General features: G+C 33.7%; 1 protein-coding gene across 3 annotated transcripts in view; it reads left to right on the forward strand.

Annotated features, from left to right (window-relative positions):
• Nucleotides 1–14,466, forward strand: part of IPO11 (importin 11) — a 184,072-nt gene that overhangs the window by 87,945 nt on the left and 81,661 nt on the right. For all 3 annotated transcript variants that reach the window (XM_028508702.2, XM_036020322.1, XM_036020323.1), the window contains exon 22: nucleotides 8,956–9,032. In XM_028508702.2, the coding sequence (XP_028364503.1) occupies nucleotides 8,956–9,032 (77 nt within the window). The remainder of the gene's footprint in view (nucleotides 1–8,955; nucleotides 9,033–14,466) is intronic.

A 14,466-nucleotide genomic window follows, 5' to 3' on the forward strand; every position in this document is an offset into this window, starting at 1 on the left:
CTTTAAGTTAAATGACCTCTGGATCATCTGATTATAAATTGGCGTGTGTTGGACACATTTATATTCATATATTTTCATTTGCACAGAATTGATTACTCTATATCAGAGGTTGGCAATTTTATTTTTAAAGGAGTAGATGGTAAATATTTTAGGCTTTGCAGGCTATGCAGCTTTCTGTCCCAACTGTTCTCTAGTGCTGTTTTAGACCAACAGTTGTCATGAATAATATGTAAACATGTATATGATATGGCTTTGCTCCAATCAAACACCATTTACAGAAATAGGATATGAGTTTAATTTGGTCCATGAGCTGTAGTTTTCCAGCTCCTAATCTAGATTACAAATTAAAACAGTATCTGGCATGTAAACATGTAGATACCAAATTATACTGATGGGTAGAAAAATGTAAAATATTAGTTTTAGTAAAGAGACCAACTAAGATACTTACAGTATTGCACACTTAGTACATTAATGTGGTTTTAGTAAAGGTGTGTAAACTTTTTATAGATTAAAAAAAAGATTTATAGATTTACTATTCACTTTTATTATTATGAATAGTAAATAATAAAAGTGAATTGCCCTGTTAATGGCAATTTCTTTTTTCCTAGCCTTTATTTACATGTAAACAGATTATAATACATTTTTTTAAATTTACCAAATTTATTAAAATAGCTAAAATTCTTTAAAGCATCAGTATATATGTATATATGTGTTTATGTATATGTGTATACATATGTATACATGTGTATGCATGGTATATGGATTAGAACTTGTTTGGAATCAGATATAGGTGTTAACCCCCAATTATACCACTATACTAGGCTTGTAATCATCTTCTGTGAGCCTCAGTTTCTTTATCTGTACAATAAGGAAAAATTCCTACTTCACATGGGTGTTGTGAGGCTGAGGTAATGTTTGTAAAGTGGTTAGTATTTTGTATGTAATATTTAAAGCCTGAGAATCAATGAGATTGCTTAGGAAGTGAAGTGCAGATAGAGAACATTCAGCTCAGGGCAAAATTCTAAAGAATTTATAACATTTAGGGGTCGAACGAGGAGTCATCAAAGATGACAGAGAAGAGCTGTCTACTGATATAGGAGGAATACCAAGCCGAGAGGATACTATTTCCTAAAAGTGGGAGCGGTCATCTACATCAGCCACGCTGATTGTCCTAGTAGGAGCAGATAACAGTGAATTGGGCCACATGGAGATGTTAGGAGGGATTTCAGTGGAGTAATTAGAACAAAAGATAAAATTGGAGGAAACTGAAGCACAAATTGGAGCTAAGAAGTACAGACTGCGAGCACTAACAACCTGTTTAAGAACTTGTACTGTGATGGGGAATGTAGAAATTTGGCAGCAGCTGGCTGGTAGGGGGAATGCAAGGTCCAGAAGGATTGATGAGGCTCCAACAGAGATAATTGAAGAAGGCAAGAAGGGATGGGATTCAGCACAAGTAGAGGGTTGATTTTTTTTAAATAGCAGCAGGAATACTTCATCTGTTTTAACCGAAGGCAGGAAGATGGACTCTGTATTGTAGTGGAATGAGATAGGTAGGTGTTCTATCTGTTAGCTTCTATTTTTCTCAACAAAAGTAGTCATCAGCTGAGTATCATGGGATAGAGCGGGAGCGTATAATGATAGTGAGAGGTTTGTGGGGAGCAAAGGTATAATAACATCTTTATATTGGAGAATGGGAATTGGAAGTTGCTAGGGATAACCAGTACCAGCTGATGTTTGTGGTCAGGTATATGAAATGAAACTTCAGACTTACTGATTTTTTTAAATTATTTTGTTTTTTAAAAGATTTTGTTCATTCATTTTTAGAGAGGGGGAAAGGTGGGAGAAAGGGAAAGAAACCTCAGTGTGAGAGAGAAACATTGATCTCATGTGTGCCCCAGCTGGGGACCTGATCAGCGACCCAGGTTTGCGCCCTGACCAGGAATTTCACTTTGTGGGACACAGCACAACCAACAAACTGACCCACATCAATCAGGACAGTGATTTTTTTAAATGCTCTCCCCACTACCCTGCCCTTCCCCTTCACCCCGCCTCCCCACTGCCTTGAGCCATCTTGCCAGAGGTTTGTCAACGTTGTAAGTATTCTCAAAAAACCAGCCTTTGGCTTAGATTCTCTTTGTTGCATGTTTGTTTCCTAGTTATTAATTTCTGTCCTTATATTTATCTCCTGTTTCTACTTGCTTTAGGGGTTTTTTTTGCCATTTAACCTACATTCTAAGATTTAGTTCAATAACTTTTCATTTTCTAATAGAAGTGTGTAATTACATAAAATAGTTTTTAAAAGAATTTAAATAAAAGAATTTCATGAACAATTTTTTTTAAAGAAATAGAATGGGATCATGAATACTGGTAAACGACCAGCATCAGCTATGTACCATTATATGTAATATGTTCTTCATCATTAAAAAAACTAATTTGTTGGCTTTTTTGCCATCTTCCTCAGGAGATCACATTACTCTGATTATTTATTTATTTATTTATTTTTAAAAACTTTGACATCTTGAAGTGAACTATACTCGCTAGGGTGAATTATACTTTACTATATTGCACAGGTGACAAACACAAGGCCCATGGGCCACATCTGGCCCTCCACCTTGTTTCTACTGGTGGCAGTGCGGAGCTCTCACTTAACAGTTAAGGAGTAGTTACATTTACACAGCCCTAAAATTACATTCCGCCCTTTGAAGGCAACCACAGGGCCGATGGGTGGCCCCCGATGAAAATGAGTTTGACACCTTGCTATATTGTAATACTCTTCTAATGCTTCATTCAGTTAGTTTTTTTTCCCTCTATAAATGAGTTATATCTCTAATCAACACTTTTTTCATACTATCTGATTTTATATTGAGGTTATATTTATTTTAACAATTTACCAGTTTTTAAAAATTTGTTCTTCATACTGGAATGTTCTCAGTAATATGGTAATATTCTTTGGATCATTTGAAAATTCAGTAATAATATAACTGGAATGGGTCCTTGGCAGGTCTGGGAAGTTAATCACAATTTTTATAACATTCTCAAGTTGTTTCTTAGTTGTTAGTTTATACATATTTATTTTGGTTTTGTTTTTTAATGTCTTAATTTTGGCATTGAGTCTGTTAAGATGCAAATAAACCTAATATATGTTTGCTTTATCTCTTATTTTTTAGTTGTATTTTTGTTTTATCTTTTTTGAAAATACATTTGTTAGAGATTTTTCTTATAAAAGAAAGAACTGCATGTTAGATTTATGAATTCTGTGTTTTTCTCCTTTTGTTAACTTTCTTTCTGCATCAGATCTTTTTTATTCCCTACAGTTAGTTTTAAGTATATTTTCTTAAAACTGTAATACAGGTGATTAGTTTATTCCCTTTGTTGTTCTTAAGTGCTAAAACATTTAAAGTTTTGAATCTGTCTTGGAGTATAACTGCCTCTTTCTCCTAATTCTTGATAGATAATATTCTGTTTTTTACTTTGGCAACATAACTTCTTTGACCCAACATTGCTTACTTTTTGCTGATATTAAAGTATATGATTCAGGTCTAAATTTATTGCATTGTAAATACAACATGTCACTTCTACAGTTTCTAAATTTAACGTGGTTTTTAATGACTTCTAGCCTCCATTTTTGTAATATATTCACATAAATAATAATGATGGTATTAAAGATGCAGACTAGCAGATATATGTTTTTTAACTTGTATTTTGTTAGTTCACAATAGTTCACTTTATTATTTTGCTTTTTCATTTTGACACTAATTTATTAAAGTATCCCATTCAACAATTTTCTTTGTGTCTGTGACCTTTTTTTTTTATTTCTGGCATTTTTGATCTGTATGTTTAAAATATTCGTTTTTTGCCCTGGCTGGCGTAGCTCAGTGGATGGAGTGCAGGCTGGGAACCAAAGTGTCCCAGGTTTGATTCCCAGCCAGGGTAGATGCCTGAGTTGCAGGCCATAACCCCCAGCAACCTCACATTGATGTTTCTCTCTCTCTCTCTATCTCCCTTCCCTCTCTAAAAATAAATAAATAAAATCTTTAAAAAATAAATAAAATAAAATATTCATTTTATAAAACTTTGGTACTTTTATATATTGTTGAAAGATTTAATATAGTATTTAATATTTAAAATATTTTTATGAAGTATGTGATTTATGTATACATTGGTTAATTTTTCTATCTCTTAATTCTTTTGTGTTTCAGTTTATCTGGTATTGTCAAATTATTTATTTTGCTTAAATTTGACTTAACTATCCTTTTTTATTTTTTTACATTTAGCTGTTTGAAATTTAGTTATATCTTTTACACAGAGCAGATTTTGTATTTTGTATTTTAATATAACATTAAAAAAAGAATTTCGGTATTCTTTACATTTAAAAGAATTTTGGTATTCTTACATTTATTTGTTGAATTGATATGTCTCTCTTTTTCTTTATGTTTTCTATTTTTTATATTTTTGTGTAAGGGTGACATTTAATTTTGTATTTCTCTAGTGAAAGATGTTGGTACATATTGCTTTGTCTAATTATTCATCAAAATAGTAACTTTCCCTTTCCTTGATGATAAAGAATTCAGTGCTTTCATTTTGTTTGCTTCTCTTCCATATCCTTTCCAAGTTATTACATGTTTAATCTGTAAATATACATTATGTCATTTTATTTTTAAGTAGCTTAAATTCTTTTAAGATTATTTTTAAAAATGTTAATGGCATGATTTATACTTTGGAAACTAACATAAAAGTGAGAGCGATGATAACCGGGATGGCCTTTGTACTAAGGTCATGACAGTGGCAGAGAAGAAACAGGCTTCAGACAGAATCTTAATGTGGACCTGTTGACAAAGTAGGTCCTTTAAATATCTTCTGGAATTGAGAATATGCCCTTCAGTTTTTGTTTTTGTTTTTGTTTTTGTTTTTCAGTGAAGTGCCATGAGTGGATCATAGTTTTCCTTGTGGTTTCTTGGTTATTTTAAAGGTGAACAGGATAAATTTATCTTTTCTGAAGTTTTATTTTTTAAAAGTTCAATCAAATTTTGTAATTGTTGGTCATGGTAAGGTATCTAAGGCTACCAATGCTTATGCGCATGGGAAAAACTTCATTTTGTGGGTAGCTGTTTTTTCCTGTCACCCCTTCATCTTTGATTTTGTCATTTAAAATTTATAAAATAGTTCATATATAAGAAAACAAAGAGTTCATATTATCTGTAATTACAACTTATTCATGTGCTCCATCCATTTTTCTCTTATTACTGTTAGATGTTACTCCTTTGCATATTATTATGTGTGTTACAAAGAGGGTCCCCCCAAACTGGTATTTATTTATAAAACATTGTATATTCTTACATGTTTAAACCTCAGTTGTCTTCAAAGTACTCTCCATTACATAAAATGAAAATTTGTTTTTTGCCAAAGAACATATATGCATATCTCATAGACACAAACAATAGTGCAGTAATGGCTAGAGGGGAGGAGAAACAAGGGCAGGGTGGAGGCAGGCAAAAGGGCAGAAATAAAAAAAATAAAGAACACCTAAAAAAAATAAAAATAAAAGAAATGGAACAGTGAGGATTTTGTGAAGCCCATGGTGTGGCATGTTTGTGGAACCCTGTTTTCATACCAGGGATAACATATTGCTCCTTCCTTCCTCCCTTCCTCCCTTCCTCCCTCCCTCCCTCCCTCTTTCTCTCTCTCTTTCTTTCTTTATTCATTACTTGGTTTTCTTTCTTATGTTTTGATGGTTTTTAAAATGACATGTATATGCATCTCCAAATATTATATTTTAACTTTATATAAATTGTATTAAATATGTCTGACTTGCTGTTTTGGCTCCCTGTTTTGAGACTTATCCATATTGATGAATTTATTGGTGTGAATGTATGTAACAGATTCATCTACTCATTTGGCATTTTGTTTGATGTTCAGATGATGTGACTGAACATTCTTGTTCATGATTCTAAGTACAAATGTATGAGATCTTGTGCAGTGTGTACACTTCTGCCTAGAAATGTAATTGCTTTGTCATAGACATACACGTGAATTTATATTCAGCGTTACCAGACAGTAATTATTTTACATAGTGATTATACCAGCCCGACAACTCCTGTCTTCATTGTACTACAGCTCTGCCTATACACGGTATATCAGACTTAAAGATCCTGCTAATTGTGGAGGGGTGGGGTGTAAAATTGTACCTTGTTTTGGTAAAATTCATGTTTTCCTGCGTATTAATCAAGTTGCATATCTTCTATATTTTTTATACTAGGGTTTATTGCCAGTGTTTATATCTTATTCTGTGAAATGCTTGGTCATATGTTCTGTCCATTTTTCTCTTCTTACCTTTTGGATATTACTCCTTTGCATATTATTATGTCTATTACAAAAAGGGTCCCCGAAACTGTTACTTATTTATAAAACATTGTGTATTCTTACATGTTTAAACCTCAGGTTTTAGGGGGTTCCTTCCTCATATATATTGCAAATGACCTTTTCTCAATAATGTGATATATGTATTTGCTTTCGGGGGTTATCTTTTGATATACAATAATTGTTAATTTAATGTAGTCATATTTATTTATTTTTTTTCTTTGATCTTTCTCTAACCTAAAGCCATGAATATGTTCTCTTGATATCTTGTGAAGTCTTACCTTTCTCATACCTGTCTTGGAATTAATTTCTATATTTTGTATGAGCTAGAGATTCACCACCAAATACTAAGTAGACAGTCCACCTTTTCTTACTTATCCTTGGAGCCTCTTCTGTCATATGCAAAAAGTTGTATTTCTTGTGCTTTCTATTCTGTTTATGATACTCATTACAGTGATTTTATAGTAAGTCATAATATTTGGTAAAGCAAGTATCTTCCCCTACCCCTATGTTTTTTTGTTTCCTTGAGAAATTTTTTTGTTCTTGCTCATTTGCCTTCCACATAGTTTTGGAATCAGCTTGCCTAATTTCCAGGAAAAGCCGTATAGGTAATTGAATTGACATTTTATTCATTCTGCATAACAACTTAGAATTGCCATCTTCATGATGCTAGGTTTTTGTATCTGTGACTTAACAATGGTTCTATAACAGTAGGTAAGTGTAATAGTGGGGAATTACAACCCACCCTGCAATTCTTTTAACATTATTTCTGTAAATGCTGACTCTGACAAAGATATAGCTTATAGATAAACAGCATGTTTGTGTGAGAATCCTAGGAACTAATTTCAAAAAATACAGACTACAGTTGTCAGGCATCCCAGCTCCAGGAGGTTTGCTGACCTTCATCCGGGAAGCCAGGATGACATAAAGGCAGGATGATGTGAAGCCAGAATGATGCACACTGGACCATCGCTGTCCTTATCAGAACGGACTGTGCTCATCTGCACACAAAAAGCTTTTCAACCCCCTCCCTTGATCTCTTTGTTCTATTTCCCTTTCCTTCCTTATAAAAACCTCTGCCTCCACTGAGATGGGGAGATGGGCTTTAAGATGTGAGAGGCCCATCTTCCCAGGGACTCTTGTCTCAAAGTGTCCCCCATCTTCCTGGGAAGATGGGTTTTGTGATAGAGTCCCCCAGCTTCCAGATGGCCTGCATCTAAATAAACCACTTTCTATTATATTAGCACCTGCCTTTAGAGTATTGGCTTTTGAAGTGGCAGGCAGCCAGCTCTGCATTTCAGCACAGTTCATCTTAATGTTTTTCAACTCTGTGATGGTGCGAAAGTGATACATATTCACTAGAAACCATACTTTGAAATTTGTGGTAGGATATTCTTGTGTGATGCTAGACAGTGGTTTATGGGGGTAAGCAACCAATACTTTACAGTGTCCTGTGTTGCCAGCATTTTTGAATGTTGTGTTTTGTGTTTTCATATCTTGTCATGTTTATAAAATGCCCATCTGTGTCACTTACTTCTGGTGAGAAGAGGAAGACAATTACAGTGTAGTGATATATTAAGCAATCATGCTGAACTCAGAGTAATTTGGGAAATTTGTTTATGAATTCTTTTTTGCTCTCTTTTCTGTCAGTCATATCTTGGGTGAATAAAGACATTAACTTTTTCATACCTACCTTTGTATCTTTTATTAACTTACTTGGCTCATCATATTAGAGTCCTTCCAAGATGCCCTGCACACATACACACAACAGATGTGAATGTAGATAGAATAATAGATGATGCTTTTTGCAGCATGTTATTGTTTTTCCAGAGAATAGATTCGTATTGTCAGTAGGTGTGTTTTCTGTGAGTGGTAGGTACTCGTTTATGAGGTAAAGGAAGTTCCTTCCTACTTATAATTGGATAAGAGTTTTTATAGTGAATGTTCCATTTCAAATAGGACCCTCCCTCCCTTTCCTTGAAGATACTGTGACAATCATGGTTTTCTTCTTTAACTTTTTTTTTGTGGGGGGGGGGTAGAAGAGGTGGTGTGAGGAGATAAACTAACTGTATAATTCTATGATAAACCACAATCCATATATAATTTATTTTTTATACATTGATTTTTTTCAGATTGTTATTACTGTGATTGAGATTTGCTTGTTCATATTTATTAAATTTTACTAAGCTCATATTAAAAATTTAACGTAACTTTTTTCACTAGTTAGCCCAGTGTTTCTTTGAAGGGACACATTAATTACACTTGTTAAGACTATATCAAGAAGATAAAAACTGAAATAATTTTTATCTCTTCCAGACCATTTATCATAATCATACTTCTGCTTTATTATTATAAGCATACATATTTTAGAATGTAGTTACTTTTCTTACACTTTTTGCCATGCTTATAGAAATGATATATGATTTATATAATAGATTTTTAATTTTGATGAATTTTATAATTTATTTTTAGATAATTTTATGACTTCATATTGTCTATTTTTCTTCTTTTAAATGGGACAGTTTTTTAAATATTTAAGTTGTATTGTTAATAACTTTAATGGTTACAGAAAATGATTTAATTTTTTTCCCCTAGGTTAGTGACTTTGGAAAACAGCCCATGTATTACACCAGAGCTGCTTCGTATATTTCAGAATATGTCACCACTTCTTGGTAGGTATTAAAGCATAAACTCACTATTGCAGCCATAATTTGGGCATTATTATAGATGACCTGTGTTTACTAAAGTCCCTCATATTGACAAATAAGTTGGATAGTGTTTTAATAGTTTGTAGATTTTTTCTATATGTTTTAAGAATCATTTCTGCTTATTAAAGATCAAACAGTAAATGAACTAAATAAGATTAAAAAAAGGTTCTTAGGAAACTAATTACAAATTAAGTTTGAACTTGGGTAAAACTTCTGTTTCATAGCAGTTCTATATGGTGTTGTATTTAAAAGGTTGTGCTGTGAGGCTGCTTCTATGTATACCCTGGTTTTGTCCAGCTTCTTTTACAACGTGATTTTGTGTTGCCAGTTTTTCACAAATGAGCTCTGTACATGTTTCTGACTTAGCTAAGGAACCACAGTATGAACTTCATATAATGAAATTACTAACATTAGAAAATCTATTATTGAAGTCTAACTTATGTACAAGCTATAAAATCATGAAGCGTAATGTTACCAAAGCCATGCTTTTGTTACGTGAACTCATAGAACGGGACAGTGTGCTAGCAGTGGGCTTTTAGTCCCTTGAAGCCACTGTGGGTGAGATCTCATTAGATTCTTTTTTGTCAACCTGAACATGTATTCTGATGAAAAATAATAACAGAAAATCAACAATTTTCTGTTACATATTAACTACCACTCGTAAGTTATATAATACCTTAAATATTTTAAAAACAGTATTTTTTGTAGAGTTGTTTTGTGAGAGATTTTATTAGTCCAGATTACATTTGAACTGATGCAGTATTTAAGAATTCTATATAATAGTGCCATTTACTGGCCCTTCGGGGTTTTTGTCAATCTGTATAATACTACCATTTTTAAAACTCATTTATTTTTAAAACGTAAAAATTATTTAAGTTTTTTCCATTCAGAGTCCCTATTCTTCAAGTCTCTTAAATGAAGCATCTTGAATTCCTTCGTAAGGACTTGGGTGTACTAACAGAATAGTTTAATAGTTCAGGAGACAATATTTATATAGGAAAATACTAGGAAAAAGACAGATTTATTTCGACAATATCTAAAGATTTTTTCTTCTAAGAACTTACTTGTAATGAGCAGTTTTATTAGAGGCAGAAATGTTACTGTGGTATAAGGATGCACCCGGAGAAGTGCAGGCTTGCTTTTGACAGTATCCACAAATGGGGACTGAAACAAAACCATAACTGGTTAAAAAAAACAACCCTCATTTGCTGAATGGCTCTCTGTTCTAGATAATTTAAATAGTTCTTCACATTTTCTCTGTTCCTTTCTCTGTTCTTCTACCACATTCTTTAGTATAGGTGAGATCTCAAATAGTACCAAAATATCTGTTTTCTAGTAAAGAGCCATGTGCTATTTATCATCAAACATTTCCATAAAATTATGGAAAAAAATTCCCAAAGATGAAGACACTGGCAGTACACCAGTCAGTTATTGCTAGGGAAAGTTTTGTCTATACTTAAGACATTGTTGAGAAAGAGAGTAGGAAATGTCCTTTTCACTTTCCTTTACTCTGGTAAAGCCCTTTTAGCTTTGTTCTACCTAACTTGGAGGAGACCAATGTGCACCATTCTTGGTAATCCAGTGTTCCCTTATACTTGACCTAAGAATGGAAATCTCAACCCAGATCCATTATGAACTTTGTCTTAAGCAGAATTAAGCCATTTTCACATGGTTGACTTGACACAGTGGTTTCCCTTCACCTTTGTATACTGCCCCAAATTCAACATACCTTGGCTTTACAGTGTGTTCAGAGAGGATTGGTGGCCAAGAAGAAGAGACTTAAAAAACATAACAGTAACCCTGCTAGACCCATATGCCCTATTTTGAGCATGGGTTTAATAAGTACTATAGTACAGTTTTACTGTAGAAAGCTTTGTAGTTGATGCAGAGTCTTACGAGTCAATAAGGACTTTTATGTGTTCAGAACAACATCTGGCACATAGTGAGCACAATTTAAGTGTTTTGTAATTATACTTATTTCTACTATTAACATTACTTTTAAAAGTACCCAACCATTGGCTCTATGGGATTTGTTACTTAACTGAATCAGAAACTAGTTAAATTTGACTTCTGGTCAAGATGGAGGTGTAGGTAAACATGCCTTGCCTTCTCACACAACTATAGAAAAATTACAACTACACTACAAACCAACCACCCAGAAACATCAGAATCAAGCTGTATGGAAGTCTGACAACCAAGGATTTAAAGAAGCCATGTTCACCCAGATAGGTAGGAGGGGCAGAGACACAGAATGGGTGGTCCCACACCCATGTGTGGTAGATAAAAATTAGGAGGGATACCTCATGAGTGAGGGATCCCAGCCCCAGACCAGACCACCCAGCCTAGAGTTCCTGCACCAGGACGTTAAGTCCGCATAACTTCTGCCTGTGAAAACAAATGGGGGTTGGGGCAATGGAAGAAACTGTGGGGCTCACAGAAGACTCCTCTTAGAGGACCCACAAAACACTTAAAGCATATGCAGACCCACTCACTCTAGGATTCAGCACCAGGACAATGGCTGAAAAAGGCACCAGTGGCATATGGGGAGAAGGTGAAGTGACTGGCATCAGGGTGAGTGTTGGAGACAGCTTCCTCCCGGGCACAATTCCAGAGGCCAGGCAGTGGCATTATTCCCTCTCTGAGTCCTCACCCACACAGCCACAGAGTGGTGACATGGGTTGCCCCTCCGTGGCAATTATCTGAGGCTCTACCCCATCCAACTTATAGGTGTGCTTTTCTATGATAGGCCACACTACTAAGACAGGGAGTCAAAGCAGCTCTACCTAATACACAGAAACAAATACAGGGAGGCTGCCAAAACAGGGAGACAGTGAAATATGGCACAAATGAAATAACAGAACAAAACTCCAGAAAAAGAACTAAATGTAATAGAGATAACCAATCTATCAGATGCAGAATTCAAAATACTGATTATCAGGATGCCCCAGGAACTCATTGGGTACTTTAATAACATCAAAAAAACCCAGGGAGAAATGAAGGTTACACTAAGTGAAATAAAGAAAAATTTATAAGAAATCAACAGTGGAGGGGATGAAGCTGAGAATCAAATCAGTGATTTGGAACATAAGAAAAAAGCATTCAGTCAGAACACCAAGAAGAAAAAAGAATTCAGAAAACACGAGGATAGGCTAAGGAGCCTCTGGGGCATCTCCAAATGTACCATCATCTGAATTGGGTGTCAGGAAAAGAGAAAGAGCAAGATATTAAAACCTTATTTGAAAAAAGAATGAAAGAAAACTTCTCTAATTTGGTAAGTGAAATAGGCATATAAGTCCAGGAAGAACAGAGAGTCCCACACAAGATGGATGCAAAGAGGACCACACCAAGACACATCATAATTAAAATGCCAAAGGTTAAACATAAAGAGAATCCTAATAGAGCAAAAGAAAAGCAGAGAGTTTCCTACAAAGGAGTTCCTATAAGACTATCAGGTGATTTTTTAAGAGAAACTTTAGTGGGCCAGAAGGGACAGGCAGGAAGTGTTCAAAGTGATGAAAAGCAAGGACCTACAATCTAGATTACTCTGGCAAAGCTATCATTTAGAATTGAAGGGCAGATGAAGTGTTTCCCAGAAAAGGTAAAGCTAAAGAAGTTCAACATCACCAACCCATTATTATATGAAATGTTAAAAGGAAATATATAAAGAAAAAGATGATCAAAACTATGAACATTAAATTGGCAACAAAATCACAACCATCAATAATTGAATCTAAAATCAAACTAAACAAGCAGAACAGGAACAGAATCATAGACATAGACATCATTTAGAGAGTTATATGTTGGAAGGGGAAAGGAGGGAATGGGGGAAACGGTGCAGGAATTAAGAAGTACAAATTGGAAGGTACAAAATAGGGGAGGTTAAGAGCAGTAAAAAAGTGTAGAAGCCAAAGAACTTGCATGCCCGATGGACATGAACTGGGCGCGGAGGGGACGATGCTGGAGAGAATGGTGGAGGTAGACAAAGGTGGAAAAATGGGACAACTCTAATAGCATAATCAATAAGATATATTTTTTAAAAAGCTAAAAGCCAAAAACTAGTGAAATTTTAATCTTGTGATTATTGATAGTTGGTTAAAAGTTTTTGGGCTTTTGAAGATTTAAAAAAACCTATATTTAAGAGTATCAATGAATATAGATGATGTGATACTTCACGTTGCGTATTCTGTACATTTTTCAAAACAAAAAGTTAATATTTGATTTGTTCTATGCATTGTTTTATGTATATTAGCCTCAATAATACTGAAGAAGTTTGGTTATAATTGTGTCTGTGCACATTTAGTGTACTTTTACCTTTATTTTTATTTGAGTATTGCACAATTAATTCATATTGTTTGACATGTAGCTTTTTGCATATACATTTTTCAGATGAGGTTTAAAACTTTTTCAACTATAACCAGTTCATTTTAATCTTTTAAGAGTACAAATCAAAATTATTACTCACTTTTCTTACCAGTGAAACATTCTTTCTTATTAAATATGGGATTAAAAAATGTATTTAATGAATATGATAGCTGTTATTTTTTTCCTAAGTAGAAATAAAGTTACTATCAGGAAGTTTTTCATTTTTATTTAAATTACATAAAATCAATAATATTAAACACTGTAAGATATATTTAAGTTAATAATTTTTAGGGTACATTAATTGTGAAGAAATCCAAGGCTAAAATTCATTTTATATTGTTTTCCTTAAATGTAAGTAGAACTGGAGATATTTTAAGTAGAACCAGAGGCTGTAACTAAAAGTGAACCTAATAATTTAGTAGTTTTAAGGGTTTGTTTTTAAAGTTCTTTAAATCTATTTTATAATGCTTACTAATACAGTTATTTAAAAGGTAAGCATCTGATTGGCTCTTATCCTTGTTGTTATAAATGCCAGATTAATGTTCTTTGACCAGTGGAAGTTTTCTGTTGGTAACTTCCTATCTAATTTAGAAGGGACTCTCCCCCCCCTCCCCACATCATAAGGATCTTACACTCTTTGGCTTTTTATTTTGTCAGAAATAGAAGAAACTATTAGAGTTGCATTTCCAGACATAAGCATTACCTAGCATGGTTAAACATAAATACATTCATATTAAATCTTTGTAACATAATTCAGTAATTTATTCTCTTTGTCCTCTTTACAGAAACTTAAAAGAATGAATCAAATGTAACATTTGAAATTATAAATTAAAAATAGCACCGAAAAATAGAGAAAAAGGAGTGGACTATAAATTACACAGATAGATATAAATCACATATGCACACAGCATAACTAGAAACTTTAATGGACCACAGATTTTCCTCAAAGCTCTCTCAGTCTGTGGAAGGAAGAAAATTGATCACTTAAATTAGAGATTTTCAATATGGACACTGTTGAAATTTGGGGGCATGTAAT

This window comes from Phyllostomus discolor, chromosome 3 (assembly GCF_004126475.2).
Source record: "Phyllostomus discolor isolate MPI-MPIP mPhyDis1 chromosome 3, mPhyDis1.pri.v3, whole genome shotgun sequence".
Lineage (NCBI taxonomy): Eukaryota > Metazoa > Chordata > Mammalia > Chiroptera > Phyllostomidae > Phyllostomus > Phyllostomus discolor.